General features: G+C 35.3%; 1 protein-coding gene across 1 annotated transcript; it reads left to right on the forward strand.

Moving 5' to 3' along the window:
* Window positions 1-2,298: 2,298 nt before the first annotated feature.
* LOC117340101 lies at window positions 2,299-12,212 on the forward strand. Its single transcript, XM_033901887.1, has 4 exons — window positions 2,299-2,441; window positions 5,950-6,094; window positions 7,148-7,835; window positions 9,135-12,212. Exons 1-3 carry the CDS (start codon window positions 2,403-2,405, stop codon window positions 7,789-7,791), a joined length of 828 nt encoding a protein of 275 aa, XP_033757778.1. The 5' UTR covers window positions 2,299-2,402; the 3' UTR covers window positions 7,792-7,835; window positions 9,135-12,212.
* Window positions 12,213-16,206: the final 3,994 nt, after the last annotated feature.

Raw genomic sequence — 16,206 nt, forward strand, 5'->3', positions numbered from 1 at the left:
CATGCACCTTTTTTCTATATTCTGTTCTATATCCTTAAACATAATATATATATATACATTACAAGCTAGTGCATATTAGGCCCACTTACCTCATACTAATTCCTTTATAGTGCCGCTTTGTTTGCATTTCCAAACTGGTGTAATCTTTGAAGAACAAATCCATCAATATATCATCCCTGGTATCTATATTTCCATAACAAATAAATGTGATTAATTCTTGAATGTACGGTAGTTTATATTCTTATAGACAACGTTTAAATTGTTAGCTTATTACTTCAGATAATTGAAGTGTACACTGAGGCATGTGACTGTGTATCAGACCTAGGGCTAGGCTAATTAAACCTTTTTTGTTTTGGATTTCGATCCCACCTATCTCCATCACCCACCGACATATAGTCTATATACAACAGGCCTGTCATGATTAGGTTCTATCTATTACCGTATACGTTTGTCATCAAACAACGACGATTTATTCATGAAAACAACAGTATAAAGTCTAACACTTTATACCTTCAAAACTCGAAGCCATTTTATTTGCCGAATCGAATTCGGAAAAGGACCCGATCCTCTAGACTCTTTGAGTTTACTTCCTTACCCGAGGGAGCGAGAGTGCGAGGACGGCCGTTAATGACTAATCTCGCGTTCTCGACCTTAGGTCGAAAACGCGAGAATGCGAAAACGCGATGGCGAGGGAGCGAAATCGCGACGGCGAGAGTGCGAGATTAATTTCGCGTTTTCGCCGTCGCGTTTTCGCATTCTCGCCGTCGAGTTTTCGCATTCTCGCGTTTTCGCTCTTTCGCAATCTCGCGTTTTCGCTCCCTCGCCGTCGCGTTTTCGCATTCCCGCGTTTTCGACCTAAGGTCGAGAGTGCGAGAATACGAGATTTGATACTTGGTCCTAACGAGCCACCATAACTCTTGGATAAAAATATCATGCACCCGTTGTGTGTATGACAGCAAAAAAAAAAAAAAAAAATATAGGAACACACTTGGTCAACCAGACTCATAGAATCCGAAACTACTAAGCTCATACTTTACATGATACATGAGATTCATTTTGCATCTTGGCTTTGCTGCGTTAAGCTCTACAAGTTCATTATAGAATTATTTTAAAAACCAATTATCGGTATTCAGAAGTTTAATCCAATATTTTAAAAGATAAATCTTGCGACTAATTTATAAAGGGAAACGTCCGAGCTCAGAGTAGACCATGGAAGAATTGGCGGTCTTTTTTTTATACCAAATATGTTTTTAAGAACAGTAGGTGTACTTTCTCTAACTGTGGTGCCGGACAAAATCCCCAAACTTCTCATCCATAGTTCAGTAAACATGAGATATATGTATCAAATAATGGCAATTTAGTTACACAATTTAACATGAATCTTTTTATTTTCCTGTTTAGCAAGAAGTAAGCTATATTTATAAATTAATAAAGTCAGGTTTGTACATGCTTTTGTACTTTGTTGTAAATATATATATGCTTTTGTACATTGTTGTAAATATGTTTTCTGCACATCGGTAAATTTGTGAAGAGAAAGAAGTTGAAAGTTGAAAATATGATTGCAAACTATATGTATTAACAATTAAATGCGGCATAAATAAATAATATACATGTATTTCCCATCTATTGAATTTTTCTTGTTCTAGTTTTCTTTGTTATACACAGTGACGTTTTATAATAACCCCTCACCCCCCATCTTTTGTATAGTACTGAACGTCAGTTCATCATAAAAAATATCAAACACTTACCACATGAGGCAAAGGATGATATCACGGATCCAATCACAACACCGCGAAAACAACACGATATATTGTTAGCTTCGTTTACTCACGATACAATATTCCGATTAAGGGGCGACAACCTGTACTGAATAAAATTGTAAAATTATATGTATTTACATGTATAGATATGTAAATAACACCAGAAAAGATAATAAAAAAAACACAACATGGGGGGGGTCGAAAAGGTACGAATAAGGGGCCGGAACGACTAAGGGGCCGGAACGACTAGGGACGGACCGGTTAGGGGCCGGAACGACTAGCGGGCCGGACTGGTAGAGGCCGGAACGACTTGTACCGGTTGGTACGTATATATTAATTAATGCATAGCCAGACAAGTTTAAATGAATACTTATTTATTCAATCACGATTGTCCTGTTGGTACACGTATAGACGTAAATACAAGTTATTGAAAAATAAGCTGACGATGCATCCAGGATTGTACGGTAAATGACCTCTGAACTTCATTCGGAAGTACAGGTAAATATTTGTTATTAAAATCGCCAAAGGTGTACCGAATGTCGAGGCAATGGTTGTGAAAACTTCAAAACGAACACGGTGGCAGAGACAACATGACAGTTGATTACAAATCTCACCTGACAGAGGTATATAAGTTAAAACTTGATGGTATGCACCAGAATCGAGGAGAAACACGAATCGAAGGTAAGGTTGGGAGGATTTACATAAAACCTGTGTTATTTTTACTCTGGAACTGGCGGGGCTACTAATCCACTGTCCAAACTTGTCTATTCAGCTGTATTCGGATAGGAGACAATAACATAGGTAAATACTTATATATACACGTGGGGTTGTGTATTGAAAGTTTGTGGATCAGGAATCTTGACAATGTAAAGGAAGTAGCTATATAGGATCATAAAGGAATTCTGCACGCACAGTATAGAAAAATTAATTGGCATAGCCCTAAATCTGCACAGATACAATTGTTTTAGAAAACAAGAGACCCCAAAAATGTAGCCTGTACACTCTTTTGTCTCAGGACATACGAACAGCAGATGTAGACAATTTAGGTGTGTTACGGGAAGGCATTGTAATTTTTCATTTTGAATCTTCTCGGTTTTTCAAAATGATATACATAAATCATTAAAGTTAAGATTACAAATATATATCCGTACATATAAGAAAAAGAAATCTGTCCTTGCGAAGGTGAATGTATAAGAAATAACACAAAAAAAAACAAAACTTTGCTGCAAGGCCTTTCTGCCCTTGTCAGGCTTCTTCAGGCAAAGTCTTGTTTTTTTGTTATCGGTACATACATGTATATATAGTTATTAGATTTTACGGATTATAGTTACAATAAGTAAGTAGATAACTGTTGTACAAAATTGTGTACAAAGTATAACATCATTAATATTCGTCAGGTGGTAATAGATAGCTAGTGTATTGGTATGAAATTATATACATAATTATATACATACATGTTACACGACTATATATAGGCTCACAAGGTCTTATAATGAAATGAAGATAATTAATTTCCCCATAGTAACGTTCACGGTTGAATAATTCATATAATATGTCAGTGAATACACACAACACTTGTAACAAACTTTAAAGAAGAAAATCTATAGATTATCCGATTCATAATGATAAGACTGTACAATATATACAATGCATTATAAAGCCTGGACTAGCTAGCATGTTTTAATATAAATATATTTGGTACATGCGCTGACAAGTGTAAACCATCTGGTGAGAGTGTATATTTACTCAGATAAAAATACTTACTTTAATTTTTGAAACTTTTATTACTCAAAGGAGGAAAATATTGATTTTTTTTTTCTTTTGGTAATCAGGATTATCCTTAAAGGAGTTTTGTACACTGGATTGTTTGAAGTGACACCTTCAGCCCTAGGTGAAAATCTCACAAATGTTTAATAATTATAGTTGATAGATAAGCGTTATTCATGAGATTTTCACCTGTACAAGCGATTAGACTATATATATGTGTATAGTATTTACATAAAAATATTGGATTTAGGCATGTAAGTTATTAAGTCAACAATTTATTGACAGGAGGATGTTAATTTGTGTAACAAATATTTATCCAAACAATTTCATTGTTTTGCAATGACTAACTGTGCACCAGTCATATTGATATAGTCACCTTTCATAAAGAGTCAACTAATACACTTGGGGAGAATTAAACTAGGGAGAATAATTAGTCCAGAGGTCACCGATGTAAAGATCTGTATAGAGGTCACTGAAAGGTCATCAATCGCAGATAGTTGATACCTCTGAATGGAGGTCACTGATGATAGACCGTTGATACCTCGATAAAGAGGTCAGTGATCAGACCGCTATTACCTCTATATAGGGTCACAGACAGTAGATACCTCTATATAGGGGTCACAGACAGTAGATACCTCTATATAGGGTCACAGACAGATACCTCTATATAGGGGTCACCGACGTAGATACCTCTATATAGAGGTCACAGACAGTAGATACCTCTATATAGGGGTCACAGACAGTAGATACCTCTATATAGAGGTCACAGACAGTTGGTACCTCTATATAGAGGTCACAGACAGTAGATACCTATATATAGGGGTCACAGACAGTAGATACCTCTATATAGGGGTCATAGACAGATACCTCTATATATGGTCACAGACAGTAGATACCTCTGTATAGGGGCCACAGACAGTAGATACCTCTGTATAGGGTCACAGACAGTAGATACCTCTGTATAGGGTCACAGGCAGTAGATAACTCTATATAGGGGTAACAGACAGTAGATACCTCTATATAGGGGTCACCGACAGTAGATACCTCTATATAGGGGTCACAGACAGTAGATACCTCTGTATAGGGGTAACAGACAGTAGATACCTCTATATAGGGGTCACAGACAGTAGATACCTCTATATAGGGGTCACAGACAGTAGATACCTCTATAGGGGTCACCGACAGTAGATACCTCTATATGGGGGTCATAGACAGATACCTCTATATAGGGGTCACAGACAGTAGATACCTCTGTATAGGGTCACAGGCAGTAGATAACTCTATATAGGGGTCACAGACAGTAGATACCTCTATATACGGGTCACAGACAACAGATACCTCTATATAGGGGTCACAGACAGTAGATACCTCTATATATCGGTTACAGACAGTAGATACCTCTATATAGGGGTCACAGACAGTAGATACCTCTATATAGGGGTCATAGACAGATACCTCTATATATGGTCACAGACAGTAGATACCTCTGTATAGGGGTCACAGACAGTAGATACCTCTATATAGGGGTCACAGACAGTAGATACCTCTATATAGGGATCACCGACAGTAGATACCTCTATATAGGGGTCACCGACAGTAGATACCTCTATATAGGGGTCACCGACAGTAGATACCTCTATATAGGGGTCACAGACAGTAGATACCTCTATATAGGGGTTACAGACAGTAAATACCTCTATATAGGGGTCAAAGACAGTATATACCTCTATATAGCGGTCACAGGCAGTAGATACCACTATATAGGGGTCACAGACAGTAGATACCTCTATATAGGGGTCACAGACAGTAGATACCTCTATATAGGGGTCACAGACAGTAGATACCTCTGTATAGGGATCACAGACAGTATATGCCTCTATATAGGGTCACAGACAGTAGATACCTCTATATAGGGGTCACAGACAGTAGATACCTCTATATAGGGGTCACAGACAGTAGATACCTCTATATAGGGGTCACAGACAGTATATACCTCTATAGGGGTTACAGACAATTGATACCTCTATATAGGGGTCACATACATTAGACACCCTTATATAGGGTCACAGACAGTAGATACCTCTATATAGGAGTCACAGGCAGTAGATACCTCTTTATAGGGTCACAGAAGTAGCAACCTCTATATAGAGGTCACAGACAGCAGATACCTCTATATAGGGTCATATATACCTCTATAAAGCGGCCACACACAGTAGATACCTCTTTATAGAAGTTACTAATCAAAAAACTGTTATGTACTTCATGTAAAGAAATATCTAGATTACCATGTATTTTTATTTTGATGTAGTTATAGTCATTGAAGATTGACTTTAATTGAATGATCTAGAATATATCATAAATTTCTTCAGGCTAGTTTTGAAGATATCAATTTTGTAAATTATCTGTTTTGTACCATTTCCAGGTGGTTACCATGGCATGTGTGGAGGATACCGTTTCCATGGATACTGTTGTGGAGATCCTCAGGTGCATGTGGCATTGTCCCGAGGATCATGCTATTAAGAAACTCCGACAACACCCAAGAGTCATACATGAACAGTTTGGATTTGGTATGTATGAGAACACTAAACCATTGTATAGTATACAAATATATCATGGGTGTCTGTCGATTACCACTACCGAGGGTCAAATATTCTGGACTATTGCACAAACACCCATGATATACTTGTTTTATTACATAATCACTAAAACACACTTTGAAATCGCTTTCAACTTAGAATTTGAAAGGGTAGGGCTAAATTCCGAAATGTCACAGGTATTCAATAGTTGGCATGTGACAAACTTCCGAAATGTCACAGGTGTAGTTCGCACATGTATGACTTTGCAATAGTCATTTTAGCCGTACAACTGTTCAAAATATAGCTTATGCGTATATAGTTCAGGAAAATCAAATGCATTATGTAATAAGATAATTTATATATCTGTACAGAGAAAAGTTCACTTGTCATTGTCTAAACATTCATTACACAATCCTGATAGTGCTAAATTTTAATTGGCTTGAAAGTTTATAATTTCTCGACTTGTATCTATTAAAATCAAGGTGATTAATATACCCCCAGTACTCTCAAGAGATAAAGTGAATGGAAAAAACCTCTCATTCATATTTTAAAGATGAAATCTGCAATTTTCATTCTTGTACTTGTTATCAACATTTAGGATCGGCTTTCATACAGAAGATTTTCAAAACAAAAACAGAAATGGAAATGGGTTGAGGGCTTATTACCAAATGAAAGCCCAATTTCAAAAGACCTTATTAGGGGAGGGGCTTATATACTTCAGCAGGGGCTTATTGCCAGTCATGTATGGTAAAGTGCCCCCCCTTCCCCCCGGAGAAATATGGGGATTTTTTCGTTTAGAGAACATTGAAGAGATCAAAATTGATCTACTGCTCTGTTGTAATGTTACAGACACTTGATCATATCTTTTTCCCCGTCTTTTTCCATTCTTTTCTGTCTGCTGTTTTGTGCTTCGTTTTCTTCAGTTATTGTCTCCTTGTCCTCAGAGGACAGTGAATGTTGTGAGAAACAGTAAAATATGTAGGCATTTACAAACAAACTTTTGATTTCCTAAAATTCAATAAATTTGTATTTGTTTTGTTCTAGAGTACCTGAAAGATGATAAAGTGTGTGTTTGTCACCACATCTTGGAGAGACAACAGCATAATGGACACATCTTCAATGTGGACAAATTATGTGACTTCATCCTGGCCGGGTCCTGTCCACATGTCAGCGACAAGTGTCCTGTAGATCGAATCAGCAGGGCGGGGGCCTACTTCATCACAGCTGCGTCAGCTCTGGGCAAGGAGGATGTCGTCCGATATCTCATGATCAAAGGCAGTAGTCTTAACACGGCTACCCAGGTCCTGAAACTCACCCCCATACATCTTGCTCTTATGAAGAATGATCTGAACATGGTATATTTTCTGTTAGCAAGGGAAGTTGAGGTCAATGTTTATTGCGAGTTTTCTGAAGGTAATTTTTCGCCACTAATGTTGGCGGCTCGTGATGGCACAAAGGAAACTGTCAATCTTCTTCTTGATGTTCCCGACATCCGATTGGATTTTCTGAATCAGAGTGAGACAGGAGCTTTGACTTGTGCATTACTCAATAGAAATACAAACATTCTGGATATCCTGATCAGAGCTGGAGTTCAAGCATCGAAAACCACTTTAGAAAAAGCAGTTCAGATGAACGATGAAAGGTATACTGGAGAAAATTTTAAAGACAAAACCACTGACATATTTTGAGGATGTTTGGCAGGTTCAGGCTATCCATCAGGCAGTTAAGCAGGGTAAGTGTTGTATGTCCTACAGTAACATGTGACAATAAGAGGTGGAATAGGCTAGAATTTAATGCTATTTAACGATTTACATGTTCTAGTATTTTCTAGGCAATACATTTTTATTGTGTCACCTGCGCAGTATGGCAGACACATGGGGATCACTTTGTATGGTATCAAGGGGCTGCGGTGGCCGAGTGGTTAAGGTGTCCAAACACTTTCTCACTAGCCCTCCACCTCAAAACAAACCAAACCAAGTCTGGTAATAAATGGTTTTGTCATCATGTCTTTTAAATTTGGATCATCTATCAATATCCCAATCTTTGCTGTAGTTTTGGCCTTTTGCACAAAGGAAATTCTTGTAATGACCTGTTTTCTGGACTTTGTTTCGCTAAAACATATCAGTTTCTTACTTGTGGTTTTATTGTATTAGATTACAGATCAAAATTGAACCCCATTTCTAATTTCATGACATTTGCACATTACAAATTTGTATTTTTTAAATAACTGTTTTCCCTATGCTAAGGGTTAAATAATTTTATTAATACGTGTGTGATTTTATCATATAAGATTCCAGATTGAGTTTGATCCTCATGTCAAAATTGCATTTTTTCTCAAATTATTGTCCTTGAGGCACAGGTTTAATTATCAAAATTAACAGTTTTTCAGCATTTTTTCATTATTCCTTACCATCAAATTGAAGCTGTATATATGGGTTATTGCTAATGGATTATAGGTCGAGTTTGAACCCTGTATTGATATTCTTTATTTGCTGGAGTTTCATAATTAAAATGTAACTATTTTCTGTACTTTTTTTTTAACAAACTCTTTCTTGCCCTATCACTTTATATCACTTAGTTTGTGACTTATATTAACGGATTAACAGTTTGTGACTTATAATATAAATAATGGATTAACAGTTTAATGGACATCCTGTATCCATCTTCTTTATATTCTGGAGTTCAAACCCTTTATTTGATTAAAAAACAGATACCGTATTTTACCGCAAATAAGTTCCCTCCCCTGGAGCAAAATAAATGACTAAAAGTGGGGAGGGGGCTTATTTGCGGGCAACCCCCTAAAAATGTTCGTCGTGATGTCCGTCATTTTGGATGATAGCAATGACCATAATAAATGAGTTTGACACTTAAATTCATGCATTTTTGTTGTGTTGCAAACAAATAATCAGTAATTAAATGCACAAGTAAATTCAATTTTTAATTTATTAACAATGATAACCAGCATATCACATTATAATTTGATACAAGTTTAATGAAGAACGCACCCTGATATCAACATTCTGTATTATAGGTAGCAGCAAGCTGTTGAAGGTCTTATTTGACAAGGGTTTCTCGCTGAACCTGTCCTCAGCCGTGGATGGCGCGGCAGTTGTGAACACAATGACTAAGAATTACAGCCCACTTCATGTTGCTACCCTAAACAATGATGCTGCGATGGTGGGGATTCTTCTCGACGGAGGAGTAAGCATCGACTCGCACAAAATGCAAGATTACACAGCCTATGACCTAGCGATAGCTATGGGCTTTGACAAAGTTAAATCTGTGATAGAGGCGAAGGCCAAAAAGCCGTTACATTCGTGTGTAAGATACCAATATGGACCTTATAATGCTCTGTTTCACCTGAAAGGCATTGACCGTCCGGCCGTGATTCGACAGTTGGCTGCCAAGGGCTATGACCTTGATGAAACTTACCAAGGTCACACAAAGCCGATATATGTTGCAATTCGTTGTGGCGATAACATGTCACTGAAGACTCTTATTGAACTCGGTGCTAATCCTGATCCGCAACTGAGGAAATCTTCAGGAGTTTTGGATTCTCCGCTAGCTTGTGCAGTACGAATAGGAAATTTAGAAGCCGTAAAAATTTTATTAAGTGAAAATGTACGCATCAGTGATCAATCAGTATTCTGCTGTAAGGATGCCAATATCTTTAGACTTCTAGTGGATGCTGGTGCAGACATTCGGAAGCATACAAAACACTGGAAGAGGCTGTACGAGCTAGCAGGTCTCTGGAAGGTGCCAACTATTCAGAAATTTCTTGACCATGATTTTGACGAACCACCAAGTTTGACACTTCTTTGTAGAGATTCCCTCCGGAATCATTTCCACGGACAAGCTCTCAAGGCATTCTTGAGTCACCAACATCTTCCAGGGAGCATCAAGAGGATGCTTACATTAGAGGATGTTCTCAGCACATTTTCTCCTTACTACTAAGTGCTTTATACGGTCCAGTTGGCCGAGAACATTTTCAGTATACAGTTTATAGCTACGAACAAAGTGCTTTAATTACCTGGCAGTTTTTGAGGTCACGGATGACCGAGAACATTGGTTCATACTCACTTAACTGCCAGGGTATTTTTACTTGTACAAAGTGCGTTGGTTACTGCCCATTGGAAATGGCCATCTTTGGTAATCATGAATGTTTAATAACACCGTATTTAAGTGGTTCACCTGATCATGATTGTGATGTGAGAAAGTTAACTATCATAATTGTTTTGTTTGATAGATAATTGTGAATTATCTATATTCAAATAAATGAAGTTTCAGAAATGGCATATAATATGTTACACATGAAATCCAGGTTCTTATCCATTGTTTTACCAATCTTATGTTGAAAATGTTTTTTTTGTAATTAATGACAATTTTTAAGTATTTAATAAATTTTATATTGTCAATATTCATTTCTAAAAAAAAACCAACTGAAAACGATTTTTTTTTTCTAAGAAAAAATACATATTGTCAATATCATGCATAAGCTTTTGTTTTTAAAATTATAACATCATTACTTAACCTGCCTAGTTAAATTGTAACACATGCTATCAAATATTGGAGGAAATGCTGCATATTTCTGGGTATAATTTCACAGTATTAATTATTATCTCCCTTTATTTGTTAAATTATGCCTTATTAATATATAGTTAAGTTAATTTGTTCAAAGCTCAATAGATTAGTCAGACATTGAAATTTAGAAGTATAATTAACACTTATTATATTTTATTTATTTATTTTTGATTGTTTACCTTTTTTACTTTGTAAACACTTCAGTCTCTATATACAGTTAAGACATAATGTTTTATTTTGGTTTAAGTTGAAAATTGGACCAATTTACAATATCATGATTGTTGTTGCTCCAAGTGTGGAAAATTTTTACTCAGTGATGTACAATCATGTAGTGGTTCAATTTAAAAGGTTTTTTTGTTTGTTTTTGTTTTTTTTTGTTATATTATAATCATAATTTCAAATTTAATGTTATTACAAAGGTAATACTTAATCTAGTGTTTGTGATTTAGCTATTTATTGATACATGTACTTTTAAATAAAATATTCACATACACTAAATCAGCAATTGTAATATCCATTTGTATACCAAATTTATTTATTTTCTGGATAAATGAAATTAAAATTTAAGTCTTTGGCATTCTGTATCCTTGGTTAATTATAGCGGTTATATACATTGAGTAGACATCAAGTGTTTTTTTTCCAGATTATCGGCCAATATATGGATCAATTTTAATATACATGTGTATTGTATAACACAGAACATTCATAGATTGCTATTCGTATATTGAACCATGCAAAACAAATAAATATATATTATTGATATAACAAATGAAATTGATACCCCGACTCAATTTGACTGTAATATGTGGAATATCAACAAATGTCTCTACCTTGAAACTATGTAAATAAGATGGAATACACATTACTAATATTTTGTTATACAGTTGTGGCAATCGCAGAAAGTTCAAGATTTTTCTGATTTTTAGAAAGCTAAGAATTTTCTGATTTTTAGAAAGCTAGTTATTACAATTACCAAGCCATTAAATTGAATGTCAGTTTTGTTCGTATGGATTTGTTATCAAAGAGATGTGTTAAATAAATAAAATATTTTCCTATAATTACAACATGTACCTAACAAAAACTATTGTTTTGCAAAATTACAATTTTTTTGATGTGTCACAATCAGCCTTTTTGAAGTCTAGACCTTTTCCTTTACTTCATTTTTCTCAGGTACATGAGTTAAGAAACTGTAATTTAAGTATACCCTTACAAATGTATTTTAAGAACAAAAATACAATAATGATATGTTACAACTTTGCAAGTTGTTTTTCTCAAGATTTATGTTCGTTGACAATTTTATGTTCATACAAGGTATAATTAATGCATAATGTTATACTGTAGGTGTTTGTGCAATTAAGTTTTGTTTTTGTTTATGTTGGTACCGGACATTTCTGTGGATTACATATCCGGATCTGCCTTGCATGTGATAAATTTTGAATGCTGTCTCGCCAATCATTAATGTATTTTGTACAGACTGATGTACTTAGAATTTTCACAAGTGTCAAAATAAAGATTTGTTTTTATTTGATTAAAATCAAAATGTTATTTTCTTTGAAATACAAAGCTTCACAGTTGACTTAGTGAAAAGGCACAGCTTCTAAATCAGATCAGACAATGGGATGTTGAAGTTAAGCTGAAGGAGTATTCCAGTAAAATACATTTTCCACAATGATCTCCAGATCTATAAATTTCTATGCATGGTTTCTCAGACTGTGGGTTTGTTTGTTTGTTTTTGTTTAATGTCCTATTAACAGCCAGGGTCATTTAAGGACGTGCAAGGTTTGGAGGTGGAGGAAAGCCGGAGTACCCGGAGAAAAACCACCGGCCTACGGTCAGTACCTGGCAACTGCCCCACGTAGGTTTCAAACTCGCAACCCAGAGGTGGAAGGCTAGCGTTAAGGTGCCGGAACCCCTTAACCACTCGGCCACCGCGGCCCCTTCAGACTGTGGGAATTGTGGCTTAATAAGTTACATGTATTATAAGTTACTCTTTTAATAAAATCCCTTCTGTTGGTAGTTCCCGATAGACAAACCTGGAATCCTTCCTTTAGATATTTTACTGGAATCATCCTTAAGATTTAAAACCAAAACTTTAAATATGGACATCAATCATGTGTATGCTTATGAGCATCTGTGAATTTCTTGGCCACAAGTTGATAACGGCTTCTCACATCCTTACAGAATAAATCCAAGTGTAGATTTCTGACTTGAATTTAAGTCATTAAGACAATCCATCATCTGTTAAAGTCTTTCTGAAGGAAGAGCCTGGCATGAACAACCACAATTTCATAATAACAAGAAACGACGAGAATCGTAAAAGTTGTCTTTATTACATCGTAATTATTTATAGATTATATACTCTTCACCCTCTTAAAACATGTTAATGATATACAACGGAATCAGATGGAATTTTTGTACCAGTTACTAATTATTTATTTTACAATTTTTGACAGTGATGTGAATTTGCAAATTTAACATGATTGAAAAGCATTTCTTTCTAGTGAATTACACTTTGTAACAACTTTTAACCTCAAAACACTGTGAATTCTTAATGAATTCCAGTAAACATCTAAGAGATGGTTGGAAACAAAATCATTACACTAGTTAAAAGTCATGATATTACGGTAATTTCAAATTGTAAAACAAACGAGAATGTCATCTGTCGTAATAAATTTCAGTAACTAGTAGATAAATGATGAATCTGTTATTTAAGTTCATTTCAGTTAAACCTAAAAACAAAATATTCATCAGATTTGATATAACACAACTTTCAGGCAACATACACTCCTATAATATAATCAGCAGTAACCCATGTCTGCTAATAAGCCCACCCATAATAATTGTTCTGTAGGAATGCTTATACAGGTAAATGCTGTTCCACTGACCTAGTCATTAGACCATCTGCTACCTTCACCCAGCTTTGCTAGCCAAGGGTATTCAATATGATACTCTCCTTTTCGTTACACTCCTTTTTGATACTCTCCCCTTTTCGATTCACTCTTTTTCGATACTCTCCTTATCGATACTCTCCTTTTCAATACACTCCTTTTCGATGCACTCCTTTTGGATACTCTCCTTTTCGATATACTCCTTTTCAGTGGAAAGTAGAGTATTGTATTGAACACCCTTGGCTAGCAAAGTTGACCATCAGCTTGAGTACATGTAGTTGAGTATGCCCCTGTGTTTATTGGAGGATCAATACGATATTTCTCTATACTCATCACATCATCAAGAATGACCACCTGCTCGTAGGACTTGTTCTGTATGTTTTAAGTTTGAATTATAATACATTTGTAGTAATGAAGTACATTTTTGTAATTAGATTTGGATTTTTATAATTTCATGAAAAAAAAACAAAATAAAACCCCTAAGAAGATCTTGGAGACCTCCAACCAATGAAAGATTACATAACACACAGTTCAACATTAATAAAACTTAATTACGGCATTATTTTGTCATGAGATATTTCATCACTGCTATGAGTATATAGTTTATTACTGTCTTCTACCATTACGTTTTATTCTTTTACACAACCCCAAAACTACTTCTTCCAATAACCTGTCACACAAAATGTTATGGAAATCTTTTCTTTGATATCAAACGGCCATAAAATTAGTAAATTATGATGTTTTCAGAATTTTTAAGCTTTTTATTTTTCTCAAAATACACTTTTGATAATTTTGAACTAATTCAGAAATTGAAACTTTGGCACAAAAATGTTATCAATGATGATGTTCTTTGGCATATTTCCTGTAATGTTCCTCTATATTCCAAATCACTCTTGAACATATATCCCAAATCAATGATGCCAAATTCTACAAATTCTTCAAATTCGACATTCCAACTGTAGGAATATGTGACATGCCGTATGTAATTGCAGGTTAATCATCAGTTTAATATTTTTATAATGATAATAGCCGTAAATCTTCCAATGTATACGTAACACCTGACACAATGTAGTGTAATATCGATAGGCGACATTCTGTACATACCAACTCTATATTTATGTTTTCTTTTTGAGATGCTCGATATAAAAATTTAAACAACGTAGCTGTAATCCCTCAAATCAAAAACATCTACAACACTGTTATTGTCATGTTACAAACACAAACACTCACAATCAATTATGCTTCATATTTATACAATTTAAAAATGAACACTTAAACAGTCAAGTAATCTGAATCTTTTTCAATAAATATCAGGTAGACTTATGATGTTTTAAAGAAACCTTACAAATGTTTAAAATAAGGCAAAGTTTTCACGTTTCTTTCCTTTGTTGCAGATATAACTGAACTTTAGAATGTAATAAAACTACAAAAATTTTAGTGGTAATTGTAATCACATGTTAATAGCACTCCACTTTAATATTGAGCTTTTTCTATAATCATGTACTATGATTTCTACAGCAAGTAATACCAATATAGCCTTGGCATGTCAATTTATCTGCCAAAATTTTAAGATTTATTTTAAGTAAGTATGTTATGAAAAATGAAACTCATTTTCTGTAAAAAAAAAAAAAAAAGTACATTCTGGCAGTGTATCATTTGCTGTTATTAAATATAAAGTTTATGGTATTGAATTGAAACCCATCTCCTGGTACAATTTTTTTTTCTGGCAGTAGATCATTACAAATCTTATGATAATGGAAGACAATTTTAAAAGCAGATTGAATACATTTTTTATCCTAATGTACCTGGTAGGTTTGAAAGTTTGTTATAAATGGACATAATTTTACCTAGATACAGCTGCAGGAAAACATGTTCACATCAATATGTTGGCTAGATTTTAACATTAACAGTCAATCAGAATCTGTTAGGAGTAATTTAGTAGTACCTCCTGTAGCAGATGAGTCCAAAAACAGATTTTCTAATTCTTGGAGTCACAGTCAATTATCACAGTAATGAGAGTCTACAGGGTAATTTCCGTTTTATCGTGATGCAAAACAGTTTGACCGATTTAAACATAGCTGTTTGTATATGAAATAAGGACGGACCTATAGGGATCTTGTGTTGCTTTCAGACGAGCTCTGACAAAGACCGGACGAGCCCTGACAAAGACCAGACGAGCCCTGACAAAGACCAGACGAACCCTGACAAAGACCAGACGAGCCCTGTCAAAGTCCAGACGAGCCCCGACAAAGTCCAGAAGAGCCCTGATAAAGACCAGAAGAGCCCTGACAAAGACCAGACGAGCCCTGACAAAGACAGACGAGCCCTGACAAAGACCAGACGAGCCCTGACAAAGACCAGACGAGCCCTGACAAAGACCAGGCGAGCCCTGACAAAGATTTTAATTCCCGTATTAAAATCTGCAGGTCCATCAGGACTTAATGTTACATTTAAAAAAATTGACAAACTGGTTCGTCTGCATCAAGAAATATGGCACATTACCAGATATGTGAGACAAGATTTCCCTGTTACAGAGGCTGATAATAGAGATTGTATAACGTACTCACAGACTCGGATAAATCCATGAGATTCTATTCATTCTCAGAGAGAGATCTAGAATAAATTCAAAAAATA

The sequence above is a fragment of the Pecten maximus genome, chromosome 12 (genome assembly GCF_902652985.1).
Source record: "Pecten maximus chromosome 12, xPecMax1.1, whole genome shotgun sequence".
Classification (NCBI taxonomy): domain Eukaryota; kingdom Metazoa; phylum Mollusca; class Bivalvia; order Pectinida; family Pectinidae; genus Pecten; species Pecten maximus.